The sequence below is a fragment of the Neodiprion fabricii genome, chromosome 5 (assembly GCF_021155785.1).
Source record: "Neodiprion fabricii isolate iyNeoFabr1 chromosome 5, iyNeoFabr1.1, whole genome shotgun sequence".
Taxonomy (NCBI): Eukaryota; Metazoa; Arthropoda; class Insecta; order Hymenoptera; family Diprionidae; genus Neodiprion; species Neodiprion fabricii.
The window spans coordinates 34,901,464-34,917,103 of NC_060243.1; the positions used below are offsets into that span (position 1 = coordinate 34,901,464).

The following is a 15,640-nucleotide window of genomic DNA, read 5'->3' on the forward strand; positions in this document are numbered from 1 at the left end:
GCAAAAGAGATAAGAGATTGTTGCAAGCACTTTGTGTCTGTAAATTCATTATTATACAAATTGTATAGGTGAAAAATCAGCTGCAGTTTTGATTTTACTAGGTTTTGATTCTGCAACGTTATAATCACTGAAGGAAATCTTACGTGAAAACTATTACCAAGTTCGGGTTCAATACCAGATAAGTCGAATGAACCACAAAAACTATCGCAATATTACATTTTGTATAATATTTGTCAATTTGAAATATTAATATCCAATGTAAACCCAATATCCTTTCACTAATTTGAATCGACTTCACAAAATATCCAACTAATGACCGTTTTAGACCTGCGCTTAAACTACATTCAAAGTACTGATTGATTTAAAAATAATAATCGGAGATGCTGAAGAAATAGATTACTTTTTTTTGATTGATTGATTCTTGATTTGATGCGTATTGAATCGATGCGATGTAAACATGCCCATTATTGTTGCCTCTCTTGCTCTCTAGCTTAGTCGGCAAAATGGAAGAGGGATTCAAGTAATTGCGCATGCGCGTTCAGTACCGGAGATGCATATGACGTGTGATGAAACAGATGCTAAATGTGTAACCCTCGCTTTATACACTACGAGTACACGACATGATGTCTACGGTTCCCACAGACAACTTATCGGATGGTCCATATTTTCCCATTCCGTCACCATACAGCCGATTATGCAGTTTGTGTTTGATCCCATCGTTTTTCACAACCATAACGTGTACATTGCTCTTTATTGATATTTTGTGTACATTGTAGTTTATGTAATAATGGACGATAATTATCTTCAGTGAATCACTGCGATACTGTATATAGTGTCCAGTCCCATCTGTAGTTAATAACCTGAATGCTTATTGAGTTCGGATGAGACATACAAACTGTTAATATTTCGAAAGTTTCAACACGTGTGCAATTATTAATACTAATAACACCCAAATGTCATGTTCATACAGATGAAATAAATATTTTATTTGATCGACGCAGCGTTTGGTCACTTCATTGTACAGCCCTATCCAGTCTCATAACCTAATTAATCTTATCGATCAGAGCACAGAGCGCCCATTGGGTATCGAGTGATTAACGTACTTTAATCATAATATTATTTTACTTATTTGTCTTCCGTATGCACGACTGGCAAGCTAAAGACAGTAGTAATTTTGGATCCGATTGTACCGACCAGTTTCTCAACCTAACCTTAAACCGTGTTAAAAGTATCTGAGTACTGTCTGCAGAGTATCGGTCGTTGAGAGAAGCCAAAGTGCTGAAGCGTTAAACATGTCGCGATTCCTTGTTCAAAGAGCCTCGCTCTTGGTTAATTCGTTCAAAAATGTATCACGGGTGTTTCTTATCCCTGTGAGGAATTTGAACCTTCTTGAATATCAGAGTAAATTACTACTAAGAGACAGCGGTGTGTCTGTACAAAATTTCGCTATAGTCGACGACTTGAAATATGCCCCAGAAGTCTTAAACAAATTCAGTAAGTATACCTATTTAAATATTAAGTCATGTTAGTATAACTTGCGAGCTTCAGAATGTCTCATATTTGCAACTGATCGGATCATACGTGCAAACGTTCAGTACATTTTTTTACGTTACAGATGCGGCTGAATACGTGGTAAAGGCTCAAATTCTGGCAGGAGGGAGGGGTAAAGGTCACTTTGATAATGGATTCAAGGGTGGTGTACACATCACTAAAGAGTAAGAGCAATTCTGCTAGAATAGAAAATAATCGATATTCTTGCGGAAAAACCTTCCCACAGATTACATTCGGCAAGAATAGTAAAATAGCATTCTTGGTTACATTGTTGGAATTTATGTTTCTTGATATTCCAAAATCTCGATTTATGATTTATAAACGTATAAACCATTTTATCAAGACCTCACAATATTCATAATTTCATCTACAGAGAAATTAGCTATCTATTTAAATACCAATTGATTTTTGTTGTAATTTAATGTGACTCTTTGCTCGTGTACAATTTGTAATACAAAATAGTCATCTTATATTTAGGTTCTTTAACCTTCATAGATTATGTTTGAGAATTGAATATTGCTAAGGGTTAGTTTCTTTGCTTCCAAATTGAAATTTATTTCGAGGATGAATTTGAAGCAAGAAACCCGGCTTTAAATTATAGTCGTAAAAATTCGTATGAAAACTTTGTAGACACGAGAAGCTTCTGGAAATTGTAAAGAACATGTTGGGGCATCGTTTAATAACAAAACAGACGCCCAAGGATGGGATTGTGGTGAATAAAGTGATGGTTGCCGAATCGGTTGACATCGTGAAGGAGACATACGTTTGTATTTTAATGGATAGGCAGCATAACGGTCCGGTATTGATAGCCTCTCCAGCAGGTGGAATGGACATTGAAGCGGTTGCTGAAAAAACACCGGATTTAATAAAGACCATACCACTTGACATTTACGAGGGAATTACAGAGAGCATTGCCAAAGAAGTAGCAAATTTCTTAGGTTTTGGAGATAAGTTGTTGCTGGATAAAACTGTTGCTGAATTGAGGAATTTGTGGAAGTTGTTTGTTGACATAGATGCGCTGCAGATCGAGATAAATCCTTTGGTAGAAACCAAGGATAAGCAAATCATCGCTGTTGATGCTAAAATATCGTTTGACGACAACGCTCAGTACAGGCAGCAAGACATATTCTCTTTGGACGACGCTGGCGAAGATGATCCGAGAGAAGTAGAGGCGTCGAAGTTCAGCTTGAATTACATCGGAATGGACGGAAATATTGGATGCCTTGGTAATCTAGTTCTTCCCCGCATATTCCTACAAAAATTTTGATCGTTACCAGAACAATGTTTCTTGCTCACAATGTATTCCGATGCATTTATAATATCGCAACATGTGATTGACGTATAGTTAACGGAGCTGGGCTAGCCATGGCAACTATGGATATAATTAAGTTAAACGGGGGAACGCCAGCTAATTTCTTGGACGTTGGAGGTAGCGTTAAGGAAGATCAAGTATATCAAGCTTTCCGAATTCTCACTGAAGGTAAATAAATTCTACGTTGATTCTCGACTGTGAGATTATCATTTGCCTAATGGAAACACTTCGAGAATGTTGTAATACTTTCGATATTAAATTCAGATGCCAAGGTGGAAGCTATTCTTGTCAACGTTTTCGGCGGTATAGTAAACTGCGCAACGATAGCCAATGGAATTGTGGGAGCGGCTCGTAATCTTGGCTTGAAAATTCCACTTGTAGTCAGATTGGAAGGTAATATTGTTTATCACCTCATTTTCGGACTATTTTAGAAAGGCACAGCGATTTTTGATGCAAACGAACTATTTTATTATGCAACTAGGTACGAATGTTATGGAAGCCAGAAAAATACTTGCGGAATCTGGGTTACCGATTCTTTCAGCTTCCGATCTGGATGAGGCTGCTAAAAAAGCCGTCGCGGCGATAAGACAATAGGCATAGCCGTCCACCATCGACGTTTATCGATAAATTTCCTTGTTCAAGACTGTGTAACTTGTACCTTTGCTCAATTATAGTAACATTTCACGTGATGTACAATGCCGTAGCTGTACATACCTGTAATAAAATTATACCATGAATGATATATGTCGGTGTTTACGAAGTTGTAAGTGGTGTAAGAATCAAAGAAGAGAGTGGAAAAGTTTTATAATTAGTAGAGGAGTGTGAATACTGATAGTAGTCGTTAATCTATTCAGAATTTTCCATTGGATGCTGATATAGAAGCAATGATTTATACTGTAAATGCATTTTTATTGAAATAAAGTTTGCTTGAAAATGATTGAATTCTTTAATGAATGCATTTCAAGTTCCGATCAATTTCCAAGCTTTAGCTAACTACTCAACACAGCTGCAGATGTCCAATAAGTTTGGAGCTCAGTATTTCCGTCAAGGCCTTAATTTGAAACCTTTGGACTTGGGTGACTTTGTAGTCCAACCAATAAGCTGGAACCGTTTCAGGAGAGGTAAACCAAACTTAGAGTAGAAATCGTTTATAAACATCGTCTAGCGAGCAAGGTTCAATAATTATATTCGAATGCCAAGTTGGGAGAAGGTTGAAACATGTACTGTATACGTGTGCGCGACTGATCTCGGACTCGCTACTAGCTTGCAGTCATTTCATTCATACCCATATAGGGCTTGTAATTTCCAACCGACTTTCGAAGCTAAGTAATGCCCTGGGGATCGACGGACAATCACGTCATCCGTCGCCCCCACCATAAGAAGATGATAAGTAAATGCTCTGCATGTCTAGTGGAATAAAAAACCATCCAACACTTTCGACAGATTACTTTCTTTTGAAAGAAACATGATAAGGAATTATATACCCGCTGTGCGTGAAGGATATTATTGGCGAGATTTGTTAGAAGATTATATCCTCGCCCAAATGAGTAACGAATGAGTTGTCTCACTTAAATTCGCGCAGTTAGGCTTTCTTCGGACCTTTGACAATGAGCTTATAGAGCACATATTCGTGTTGCGTCAGCTTTAACGTGGTAGGCAGATAACATTCAACAGTTGCTGTATATGTATACGTATAATACAAGTATAAAGCTGATATAAATTGTGCAAATGTAGACTATTACCAAAAGAGGTAACACAGCATGACGCGATAAGTGCGAACAGGATATTGTGGTAGGATACTTACAGTCGTTGAGCATATAATGGTATACTGGTCATGGACTCCTGATACAAACTTTAAAAAGTGACCATGTTCTATTCAGCATTACAGTATTCATATGAAGCCATATTTTTTTAGTAGGTGAAGAGCGCTTTTGAGATATTTATAAAAAAATATACATTATTCATTTATAATAATAATAATAGTAATATTTATTATAAAAAATGAATCGTAGAGAGTTAATGAATTGGGTATGAATGTACGACTGATTTTGGCTTTAGGTCAATGTGTTTACGCTAAGAACCGAAATAAATCATTGGATCCTCCTGAGGCACAAATTTAACTCGAACATAGAATTAAAATTAGGCGATGAATCGCGTTATCGCGACGTCACGGAATCTGGTGAGAAGCGAGTCACAGACTTGGTCATTGTTTCGAGTTGGCCTGACTTTGAACTATTTTTCAGGCTCTAAGCACTAAATAGTACAAAGCTTTCAAATATAGCTTCGAGAGTATAAACGTGCAAAGAGTAGTTGCATGTAATAATAGAAACGCTAGAATGAATCCGCGGAAAAAGTATCCGCAAATTTTCATGCAGGTGCCTAAAATCATTCCCTGGCAACTTTTCATTTGCACTTGCTTGAACGGTAGGAGAAATTCATGAAACGCAATTGTAATCGTAAACGCGCCAAGGAAGTCGCTGCGGCGGGCAAAAAGGAATTACCCTGATTTGCATCGGCTCCTTCCACGAAGGTACGTCACGGCTGGCGCCTGGTTGACTCGCTTGTCCCCATAGTCATACGTATTCACACTCACACTTTCGTTGAAAAATCTGACCGACCATTTGTATGTGGCATACCGCGTTCGTCGTGTATAGGTATGTATATAGATGTATATATAGCCATCCCCGCAGTCCCTGAAGGGTAAGAACGAGGAGCGGCGTTCTATTCTTGGCAAACTTCAGTTGGATCTGCTTTCGCGCTGGTAATACCGACAGTTAACGCCAGAGAGTGATCCGCTCAAGAACTCACCAAAAACTTGACCGTACCGTAGGAGACCAGCCCACGTATCAGCAGACCACTTCCTTCAGGTCGAGCTTTGCCGAGCTTTACACATTTTCAGTCTTTATCTAGCCACAGCGATCGACGGGTACTCAAGAAATTGGATTTAAAGTGCTCATCAGAACAGCAGCATCAGCTTCCAGTCGTACCAGTTGAGGTGAGGTGAAAATCTTAGAACGAATCTTGCGAAACACTCTGGCTTACAGGTATAAGTTTAACCCCGATTGGGACCAGAAGATACTCGTATAGATTCGACCATGTTTTGCAAAAAACTTCTTCATCAGAATGAGTGTGAAATAACCGCGGATTGTTGACGATCACGATGATGATGATGATGGGCTCTACGCCAGTTTGAGTATTTTCCTTTCGATTTTAAGCTCGGCATATTTTCTTTACCGTAATATTTTGCAGAAGAAGTGTTTCAATCTTAAGTAAAATCATCCCGAGTGTTCCCATACATACACGATTGATAAGTTCACCGACTGTACGTGACTATGCAGTGAGTGACCGTTTATAGCTGCCAGACGTTATTCGTTTGTTTTGCAAGTGCCCGTAATCTTTGGTTCACCTGTTCAACTCGACTCGCCGCTGTTTCGTTGTATTGCGTATAGTAAACACACATGGACATATGTGTACTGAAATTATCAATTCAATTCCAAGAATCACTGCTGCTAGGGTTTTTGTGATACATTTTTCTGAATGAAAGCGAATCATGACAGTCGCGAATTTCTGTTAAATAACATTAGACATTTGCACGCTTTTTGCAACGCTTTAAACTGTATCATGGCTGAGGATTCGCGAAATTTCGCTACAGCCGCTGATATCGAAATTTGAGACCTGTACTGGTGATGCGAAATTCTATTTTGACCTAGACGCTCTTGCGCAGTATTATACGACAGAATGAAAAATTCATTTTCATGATGACAGAATGAATCTTCTTTGGTATCTCGAAAAACCTTGTCTACATTCGTATAGATAGTTGTACGTGGGCTGTAGTGAGCAGGGGTCTATTTCGAGACAATTTTACGTTTAAAAAAAAATAAAAAACCGACTCAGCTATTTATCTTTGTTCTCCCGGTCGATATACAAAAAACGGAAAACGAAAAGCAGAATATCGTAAATTCTTCCCGTTATATATTGCAGATGCTATCTTTTTCAGTTAATCAAGTCTGATAGAAAATTAAAATTTTTCATGCTGGACGTCGTTTTATAATAGAACAGGAGGTCCGTTAAACTGGCATCTTTTTGAGCACGACGCAGATCTGAAAGGACCAACAAAACAAAACCAGATTGTACCATAGTTCGGTTGCGCATCATCAGGTGTGATCTGGAGGTTTTTCAAGGTTTAACGAAACAAAAACGGATGGTATGATAGTTTGGTTGCATATTTTTAGGCGTCGTGGGTGCGAACGGTCTATACATAGTCGGATCAAGCTAATAGACTGTCATATTCGCGTTAACTGATTAAATAGAGCATTAGCTTACGAGTTATTTTAATTCAAAGTAGGGATACTTTTTGCCTATGTTTTCTAAAATTGTGACTTAGAGTAGATTTTTGTTACTCAAGAGGATTGCGAAATTATTTTCCAAGTTTGTTTCTGAGCTCGGGTTCCTCGTTGCGGTTTCCCTTGCGCAACAATTGCTGTATGATATTCATGTAAAGAAAAGTGACACGCCACCTTATTCCAGTTGCCTGAAGAACGCGGGTATCAGGATAACGCTATTCATTGTTAGACAATAAGACTCTATTCTACGAAGACGTCGGACACCTTGCGCCACGTGAACCACAAAAAAATTCAGTGCATTGCAGATCGTCAAGAATCTTAAGCCTGCAGATTAACGCGGTATGCATATCACAATGTGGGCATCTATCGGTGCACAGAAATGATACAGTTCTACCAAAATCTATAGAGTTGGGCTACAGAACAGGTTTTTTTTTTATATAAACGTGGTCGGTCCACGGTGTTGTCATTCATCGAAGCCTTTATATATGCTAAATATTTTATAATTGCTACGTAACAACGATTCCAAAGTAACATGTATTCGCAATTTATAGAATAACTCTTCAGTAAATTTATCAGAACTTCCTTAACTTGCCGTCCTTACCGCAAGCTGACCGGTGACCGCATAGATTGCGGTCTCCGTATTTAGATATGTGATGCAATAGACCGTACGGCGCTAGCAAGAACAAGGACAATTTTTTATTTAAGCAAAATTGTTTACAGTTTGAAATAAGTATGATCTTTTCCTGCAGGTACGGAGACGAACTGAGACGGAAAAGCTGAAAGACCGGGAGAGGGCAAATACGCAATAGCGCATTGTCTTCGAGATTGGTGGGGAGATTGAGAAAAAGAAGGTGAGGTCGCATTTTGAGGATCATCCCAAGATACCCGATTGCAGGGTATAGTTTTCGCTACATTGTATTATCGTAGCTGGAATTGAAGTGCCCGTTTTAGTAGCCAGCTGATCACTTCTGTACCATCGGCAATTAGGATCAGGCTGACGTGATTTCCTCCCGCTTATAAACGGACAGTTGGAATCCAAAGCACACGAAGCTACGCTGATCGCTAGCGGCATCTACCCTCGTCACTACCATCAGCGAAAACCTTACCACCACATTCACATTTCACCGCACGCACAACCGGCGTATTGCCACTACCATATTTCCTTACCACCTCTATAAGCACTGCGATACTCCAGGCCTAAGGAGAGGTGGTTCATAAAATGAATAACAATGATAAGTCAGTCGAGAGCGGGAACTCCGCCGAGGAGGAAGACGAGATGATCGCGACAGAGCGGGAGTTAGCTGAGGACGCTAAGTGGAAGAGAATCCAACAGAACACATTCACCAGATGGGCGAACGAGCATCTCAAATGTGCCAGTAAAACGATTGGGGATCTCGAGACCGATTTGTCGGACGGGCTGAGACTGGTTACACTGATCGAGGTGTTGTCCCAGAAGAAACTACCGAAGCACAACAAACGACCTAACTTTCGTTCCCAGAAGCTTGAAAATGTATCGGTTGCCCTCCAGTTCCTCAGCGATCAGGGAATACGCATCGTTAACATTGGTAAGTGAAGTTATGCGCATGCCACCTACTCCGATTACGCTGACATTGGCACTGAAACTCCACCCTGCGGCGTTTGATAAGATACGCAATACAGCTTTTGCACACTGTGCTCTTACTCTATCGCGTAATAACGAAGTAGGTGTACCTTGGAGATAATGTACAAGAATTGGCACCCGGACACTTCACCACTTTGAGGCACGTCGTTGGTCATTGTCTTTTCGATTCAATGGTCTTTCAACACTGTACAATCCCTCGACAACAAAAGTATTAAAGGATCGAATTTCATCACACTTTTCAAATTTCCCCCGTGCATCGTGAAAATCTTTTACTGGCAAACATTACAAATCGATGCATGGATCGAAGCTTTGGGATGAGGTCGTTGTTTCGAAAAAGGAAGGTCACGTGGGGTACCGGCCTTTGCGCGCGCGCTCTAACCACGTGATATCAGCCGGCCGGCAACAACCACTTGTTGGTTCTTAATCGCGCGACTTTCGTATTATCCGAGGTGTATCGACTGAGCACAAAATAATTGGAATGAGCACCCCTTATAAAATTTACGGCCGTTTAATTCTCCGTAACTGCTTAACTTTAGATTGGCAAACGGAGTGACGTTTATTATATTGCATTATGTAACTTGTGTGAAAAATATTGTGGAGATTTTAATTGTTGTTTGACGGCATTTCGAACTCTTGGAAATGGCTTAATTGCTCATTGGCAGGTTAGTTGCTTTATCTGAAAACTTGACTGGTGGTTGATAACGGATGATACGCGCAGCCGCTTGCAATTAGTAGCCCCACATAGAAATTTAGAAGCATTTACGGGGAGCGACACTGTGAGCACTCGTACGCGCTTAAAGAAGATGACGTTTGTTTGGCCTTCACCTGGTCTGCACAAGTAACGCCTACTTTCTCTTGGCTGGCCTGAAGCGACCTACCAACCATACGTGTAAACGTTTGGTCCTTCAATTGCGATATTTGAAATTTGATGAGGTATTAATGCCAAATGCAATGGCAATGTAAAAACGAAGAAACCTGTACCAACTCAATACATATACGTATAACACAAGTTTGTTCTCACTTTAGATACTATAACATTGTACTAACAGGGCATGACGACCACCGTTTGTTGCTGTCTGCAAATTACTTTTGAGTCATATCCTGTTGAATAAAAAATAATTGACGGATTCGCAGAACGTGAAATAAACAACGCCCATCATGATCAGACCAGAGCGATTAATACAAGATTCGTCATCGCCGCGCGTTCAGTATTCTACTTGGAAAATTGTTCGAATCACAGGACAAATGCAGCCTCTGTTAATCAGAAGTGTAAGCCATAAGTTACTTAGGAAATGACGTCCTCTGGAGCCGGTATGCAAGTTTAGTAGTGAAGTAATCTCTGACTCTGAGAAACGGATGACGTCATGGTACGAAAGCGTATAACATAGGTGTATGTATACCGGGTCCGCGACGCCCGATCCTTCGTCCCCACCTCACCACTGAACTCTGCTCGATCGGCATTCCACTCAGGGATTCTGCCAGACCAGACGGGCCAGACTACCTGTTCTTTATAGACCCCGGTCAAATAAACAAAACAACATCGCCAACGTAGATATATGTGTATACATGAATTCCGAGAACATAATGGAATGAGATTGTCGAGTTTTCAGGATCGATACTGAGGTCATGATCGAATATGATAAAAAAGAGTTTTTGAAAAATCATAGAATCATGCTCTTGAACAGCTTTTCGAAGCAAGTTAATGTTGGGCGAGAAGACAAAGAGGCACATGTGAAACAAGTCTTTCGTTTGTTCAACTGCAGCTATACACACCTATGTATACGTGTGCATATACATGTTTTTTTTTTGTCTTTCACGTCACGCGGTGGACTACGCTGTAGTTATAACTGTACATCGGACGATCTTCCGTTTGTCATGTCGTCCTGGTACCCATACGTGTTCCAAAATACGCACACTCTGATTCGATTGGAGGGTTTGAAAGGCTTAAGGTCGTGTGGTACTCCCACCTTTACGGACCGAGCAAACTCACCCTTTTTCTTCATATATTAAATAATTTGAACCCTTTCCGTTCGTTTGTTCATTTAATATAGGAAGAAAATGGGTGAGTTTTTTCGGTCGGTATGGGTATTAGTACCACATGACCTTAAAGACGATCGCACAGATTTTTTTCGCTCCCATGCTAATTGTGATACAATTTTTTGAAGACTACAAATGTGCATATTTTTTATAAGCCCACATTGGTTGGATGTTTTCTCAATCTATCTGAAGTCGGTCGAGGATTTAAACGATATAGGTTCCGAGCAAGAATCTTGATAAGCCTAGATTCAAAAGGTTATTATTCTTTGTCTACGTGATATACTTGACCCTCTTCACTCTTGAGTATACCGACTGTATACATACATATATAGCAACTTGGAATAACAATCAACAGCGAATCGGGTTAGACGATGGTTTTTCAGTCCAATGAATAAGAATAATCTTTCTGGTATTTCAGAAGAAAAAAGTGTAGCGATTCTTGCAAAGCTGTGATTGCACTACTGAACAGTACATCGTTCATAGGATTTTCATTTTCGTATGGCATAAACTAAACTTCTCCGATCTGCCAACTCTCTTAAATCGATCTGATCACAGTATTGACGTCGATCTGAGGCTGAGTGCGGCTGCAGTTCAACACTGTAAACCCTGTGCATACTCACAAGCGATATCTACATCACCTATATCTTGTTGTATAACGTCACCGTGTAGTAATTGCTTAAAATAGCTGGTAGAATGAATCGACCACAGGCAATGCTTACCGAGTCTTGAGACGAATCCACGACTCTTCGAAGCCGACCGAGTATGAATGCCAAGACTTCATTGTTACCCGGTCTCAAGCATGGAGCAATTATGATCCCGTCAAGGATCCATAATGGCAAGGCGGCAATGTTACATATATGTTCCTGCGTATATACATGTTTGTCTTCTCACAGAGTTAGGCAAGCGCCGCGTCGAGATTAAGGACGTGAGGACGGATTACTTGTAAGGTATAAGACCTGGAATAACAGAACCAAAATTTTTATAATCTATGTACTATTGTCTACAGAACTACGCAGGTTTTTTTAATCTAATTTTTTAGAAACAGTGCACTTTTGAAAAAGTGAATCGTGTTTTGGTCAAAATATAAGAAGTAAATTGTCAATAAAAAAAAATTTACGTTAAATAAAAAACGACTACTTACTTCCGTAGAGAATGAAATTGTGAAGCTATTGTCAAAATTTCAAATCGATCCATGCAACGGTGTTCAAGTAATCTGTCCTCCCAGTTTGAAAAATATGGTTGCGAGAACAATACGTTGAAAGTTTTACGAGCATTCAGCGTGGGCCTGAGGCGCTATGACAAAATCATCAATTGAACCTTTTAAAAAAAAATGTTCATTATAAGACCAACTGGATATTGGTTTTTATGACCCTAACATATTGTTTAAACCAAGAAAAAATCGAATTTTCCAAAATCCTAGAGTGATGTCACCCCTGAATTCTTCTTCCGAATGGAATTATTTCTTCAAATTTCAGTTCTGTCAAATTTTCCGAGTGTGGAGAAGGAGATATATTATATAAAAGTTCCATCAAGGTGCCGTAGCAAGCAGGCCGTTATAGCCATTATATACCTATACCAATAGGTGAAGAAACTGGCCCGGCTCGGCTAGGAGATAACGACGTACGAACGCTTGCCGCTGTACACAGTTAGCAGTTTATCACCTAGGAGGGAGAGGTGTTAGCCTCGAGGACGCTCGTGGATATTTGAAAAATTCTAAGTTTCGGTTATGCCTGAGATAATGTTCGCTCACTAATACATTATTTGGTTGTCGCTTGATTCAACCGCCCTGGGATTCAGAGAATCTCTAATGCCGGTGTACTTTTGTGAGCTGCCTTCATGGTGTTTTCATGATATAGCGGAAAAATCAAAATTCCCTAAGTCAAATCTGTTGATTGAGATTAAAATTGAAAACTTTTTACAAGATTTCTCGAGAGCGACCTAGAATTGTTTGTTAAAAAGTGTGCAACGATACGACACTGGCTGGCAACCAATTCACAAGTAGTGAATCACATTTGAAAACTTGCCAGCTACTTTGAAATTTTGTTGACCGACAAACTGCCACGCATACGATTTTAATAGATTTTGGTATAAAAATAAATTATAAATAAATTAGGTAGAGTCGTATAATGAAAACTTTGCATCATTTGTAAAATATTTGCCTTTTACAAAGGAAAGGTATGTAATTAAAAAAGATTATCGTACATAGTGATAGGTATACTTGACATAACCTAGCAATGCAGAATTTGCTGATACAACAGAAAGCATTTAGTTTCAAATTTCTGACTACGAGTTTAACAATTTCAATCAGAGGTTCAGGTGCTGCGTTGGGTACAAGTTGCATGCATATATCAAATGATTCAAATTTCTGCATGCAATTGAAAAATAATCCGCAGTCCACGCCTTTTTTTAGTTACACGGCCAGACAGTTTCATATTATGAATTATACGAACATTCTTCAACCCGGGTAGGATTGAATTGTTGGATGGAACAATCCTGACGTCACAGTTTAATATGTACTGTGATAACAATTCGCCGGCAAGAATTAGTTTCATTGTTCGAGAAATGACGCAACTTCAAAACCGGCGACAAATCGTAATATGGTATAGTCACTGATGGTTCTATAGTGGAATAAATTTATGCCGTTGGCAGAACGAGGAGGTGTTGCATAGAAATTGAGAGCTGTAACGTTGAAAAAATCGTCATATAAAATATACACGTTAAAATGTACGTATCATGTGTATACCTAAATGACTCAGGTGAAAAGATTCCGGGAAAACATTAAGTCGTTGAGAATAATTACCATAGGAATGCTAAGTGATCAACGTCGATGGTACGCAGTGTAAATTAGATCTGTTGTAACATTCTCTTTCTGCGTATAATACATCACTGATTATTATTCCCTATCTACGAGAAAAAGTAGAAATAATCTGAAGCAGGAGAAGAAGAAGAACAAGAAACACAATGTACGCATTGTTTCACCTGATGTAAGAAAATATTAATTTTTTAACTCTCTGTCCAGATCGACAGACCGACTTACAGTCAGCCGTTAAAATATAGCTGATATAATATTTTTTTCAAAATTTGCATCGTGCTGCGCGAACTTCACTTCATTTTGTGCATCAATTAAGTCTGATTATTCATTTTTCTTTGGTTCAATGAATGATTGCTCGGTTGAATGACGCATGAAATTTAGCGATTGAGTTTTGACAGTTTAGAAAAGTACCACCTGCGTTATATGTAGATTTAATCCTAGATTGTAAACGGCCTGAGTGATTATCGTAGAGTAAGAGTAATCCGTGCATCGCGTTTTCATTCAGTAATTGTATTAAGATTGAAATTAAGTGCCATTATTTGCAGGAGTGGTGCAGATTAATATAATCACATAAGATAATCTATTTTACTTGAATACTTTAACCAGTAGCGCAGTGACGAAATTAAGTGATCTGACGTATTGGATACGCAGGATAAGCTTGAGATACTTCGGTGAAAGACATTAATTCCCACTTAAAGTCTTCGTGGACGTCATTTCCTTAATTATCTCTACATTCGCGACCGGAACGTTGAAGACAAGGACATAAAAACCAATAATAATGAAAAAATGTCCGAGTTTTATCATCACGCGTTATATGGAGAAAAAGTGTTATGCAATTTACACAAGCTTTTTATAACCGCCACCAGAGCTGAATCCAAATCGCTTAAAATCGTGTTTAGACATGAAGTCGTTGAGCAAGGAATCGGTCCTCTCACGATCATCGCCGGACCAAGTTCTCTTAATGGTTACTTGAAACCAGTTCCGCCGTTAAAAAAAAGTGGTAGCATAAAACTAGCGGATCATGGTACTAGAATCTTGGAATAATTTGAACGTAAATCCATCATTCATCATATACCTAGCTCCAGAAAGTCGGATATTCTCGGATCCGAATATAAATTAGCAAATAAATTTCAAACAGAAGGGTAAAATAATTTTCGTACTGTGCAGATTCCTCGGACATTGTGGACTGCAAGTTGAAGCTCATATTGGGACTGATATGGACCCTGATTCTGCACTACTCAATCTCCATGCCAATGTGGGATGGCGACGATGGCGAGAGTCCGGATAAAGGAACCACACCAAAGCAACGGCTTATGCACTGGATCCAAGCGAAGGTCCCAGACTTACCGATCGGTAATTTCACGTCGGACTGGAACGACGGTAGGGCGGTTGGAGCACTCGTGGATGCGGTTGCACCCGGACTTTGCCCGGACTGGCAAGACTGGAACCCCAAAGACGCGGTTCAAAATGCATCGGAAGCGATGGGTCTGGCAGACGACTGGCTCAATATACCTCAGGTGCGTTGTGCTGATTGAGATTATTTGGCATAGTTGGTAGAGGGTTGAAACGATCACTGACTTGTGACCGTATATTTTATTGTAGCTAATCAAACCGGAGGAGATGGTGGATCCCAACATCGACGAGATGTCAATGATGACCTACTTATCGCAATATCCCAACGCGAAGCTGAAGCCTGGCGCACCTCTGCGGGCGAAAACCAACCCAAACAGGTATGCTGGGAAATATAACTCACAAACAATAGTTCCTTGCCAGGAGACGTTGAGCAAAGAGACCATCTGCAGAATATAATTGATCAAAAAAGGAAAGAGTGATTATTTATATTATAATTAACAGTTGATCAATTATAACTGCGTGGATGAATCTCTTGGTAAGGAATAGGCGAAATTGCGCTCATACAGGAATAACTACGTGTAAGAAGGGAACAAAAAACATCTTGTTCCTCG

The 15,640-nt window shown here is 39.5% G+C and overlaps 2 protein-coding genes across 6 annotated transcripts in view; both read left to right on the top strand.

The window, feature by feature from the left end:
- The first annotated feature begins 576 nt into the window (after positions 1 to 576).
- On the top strand, positions 577 to 3,800 carry LOC124182361 (succinate--CoA ligase [GDP-forming] subunit beta, mitochondrial). Its single transcript, XM_046569509.1, has 6 exons — positions 577 to 1,494; positions 1,616 to 1,715; positions 2,182 to 2,777; positions 2,897 to 3,031; positions 3,128 to 3,256; positions 3,345 to 3,800. The coding sequence occupies exons 1-6, from the start codon at positions 1,293 to 1,295 to the stop codon at positions 3,455 to 3,457; spliced, it is 1,275 nt and encodes a 424-aa protein (XP_046425465.1). The 5' UTR covers positions 577 to 1,292; the 3' UTR covers positions 3,458 to 3,800.
- Positions 3,801 to 5,626: 1,826 nt separating this feature from the next.
- The window catches only part of LOC124183743 (filamin-A), a 32,950-nt gene continuing 22,936 nt past the window's right edge, over positions 5,627 to 15,640 (top strand). For 2 of the 5 annotated variants that reach the window (XM_046572668.1, XM_046572669.1), the window contains exons 1-4: positions 5,629 to 5,858; positions 7,956 to 8,771; positions 14,844 to 15,193; positions 15,279 to 15,406. In XM_046572668.1, coding sequence (XP_046428624.1) covers positions 8,426 to 8,771; positions 14,844 to 15,193; positions 15,279 to 15,406 — 824 coding nt within the window. In that variant the 5' untranslated portion in view covers positions 5,629 to 5,858; positions 7,956 to 8,425. Of the gene's footprint in view, positions 5,859 to 7,955; positions 8,772 to 14,843; positions 15,194 to 15,278; positions 15,407 to 15,640 lie in introns of all 5 variants that reach the window. The other 3 variants (XM_046572664.1, XM_046572666.1, XM_046572667.1) reach the window with 3 other exon arrangements.

What these genes read in the sequence shown, in the direction of transcription:
- LOC124182361 (XM_046569509.1), top strand. Translation starts at nt 1,293, where the DNA reads ATGTCGCGATTCCTTGTTCAAAGAGCCTCGCTCTTGGTTAATTCGTTC. An exon ending in AGAAGTCTTAAACAAATTCA is followed by an intron (nt 1,495 to 1,615) that starts GTAAGTATACCT and finishes TTTACGTTACAG; the next exon opens with ATGCGGCTGAATACGTGGTA. An exon ending in TTTCCGAATTCTCACTGAAG is followed by an intron (nt 3,032 to 3,127) that starts GTAAATAAATTC and finishes TATTAAATTCAG; the next exon opens with ATGCCAAGGTGGAAGCTATT.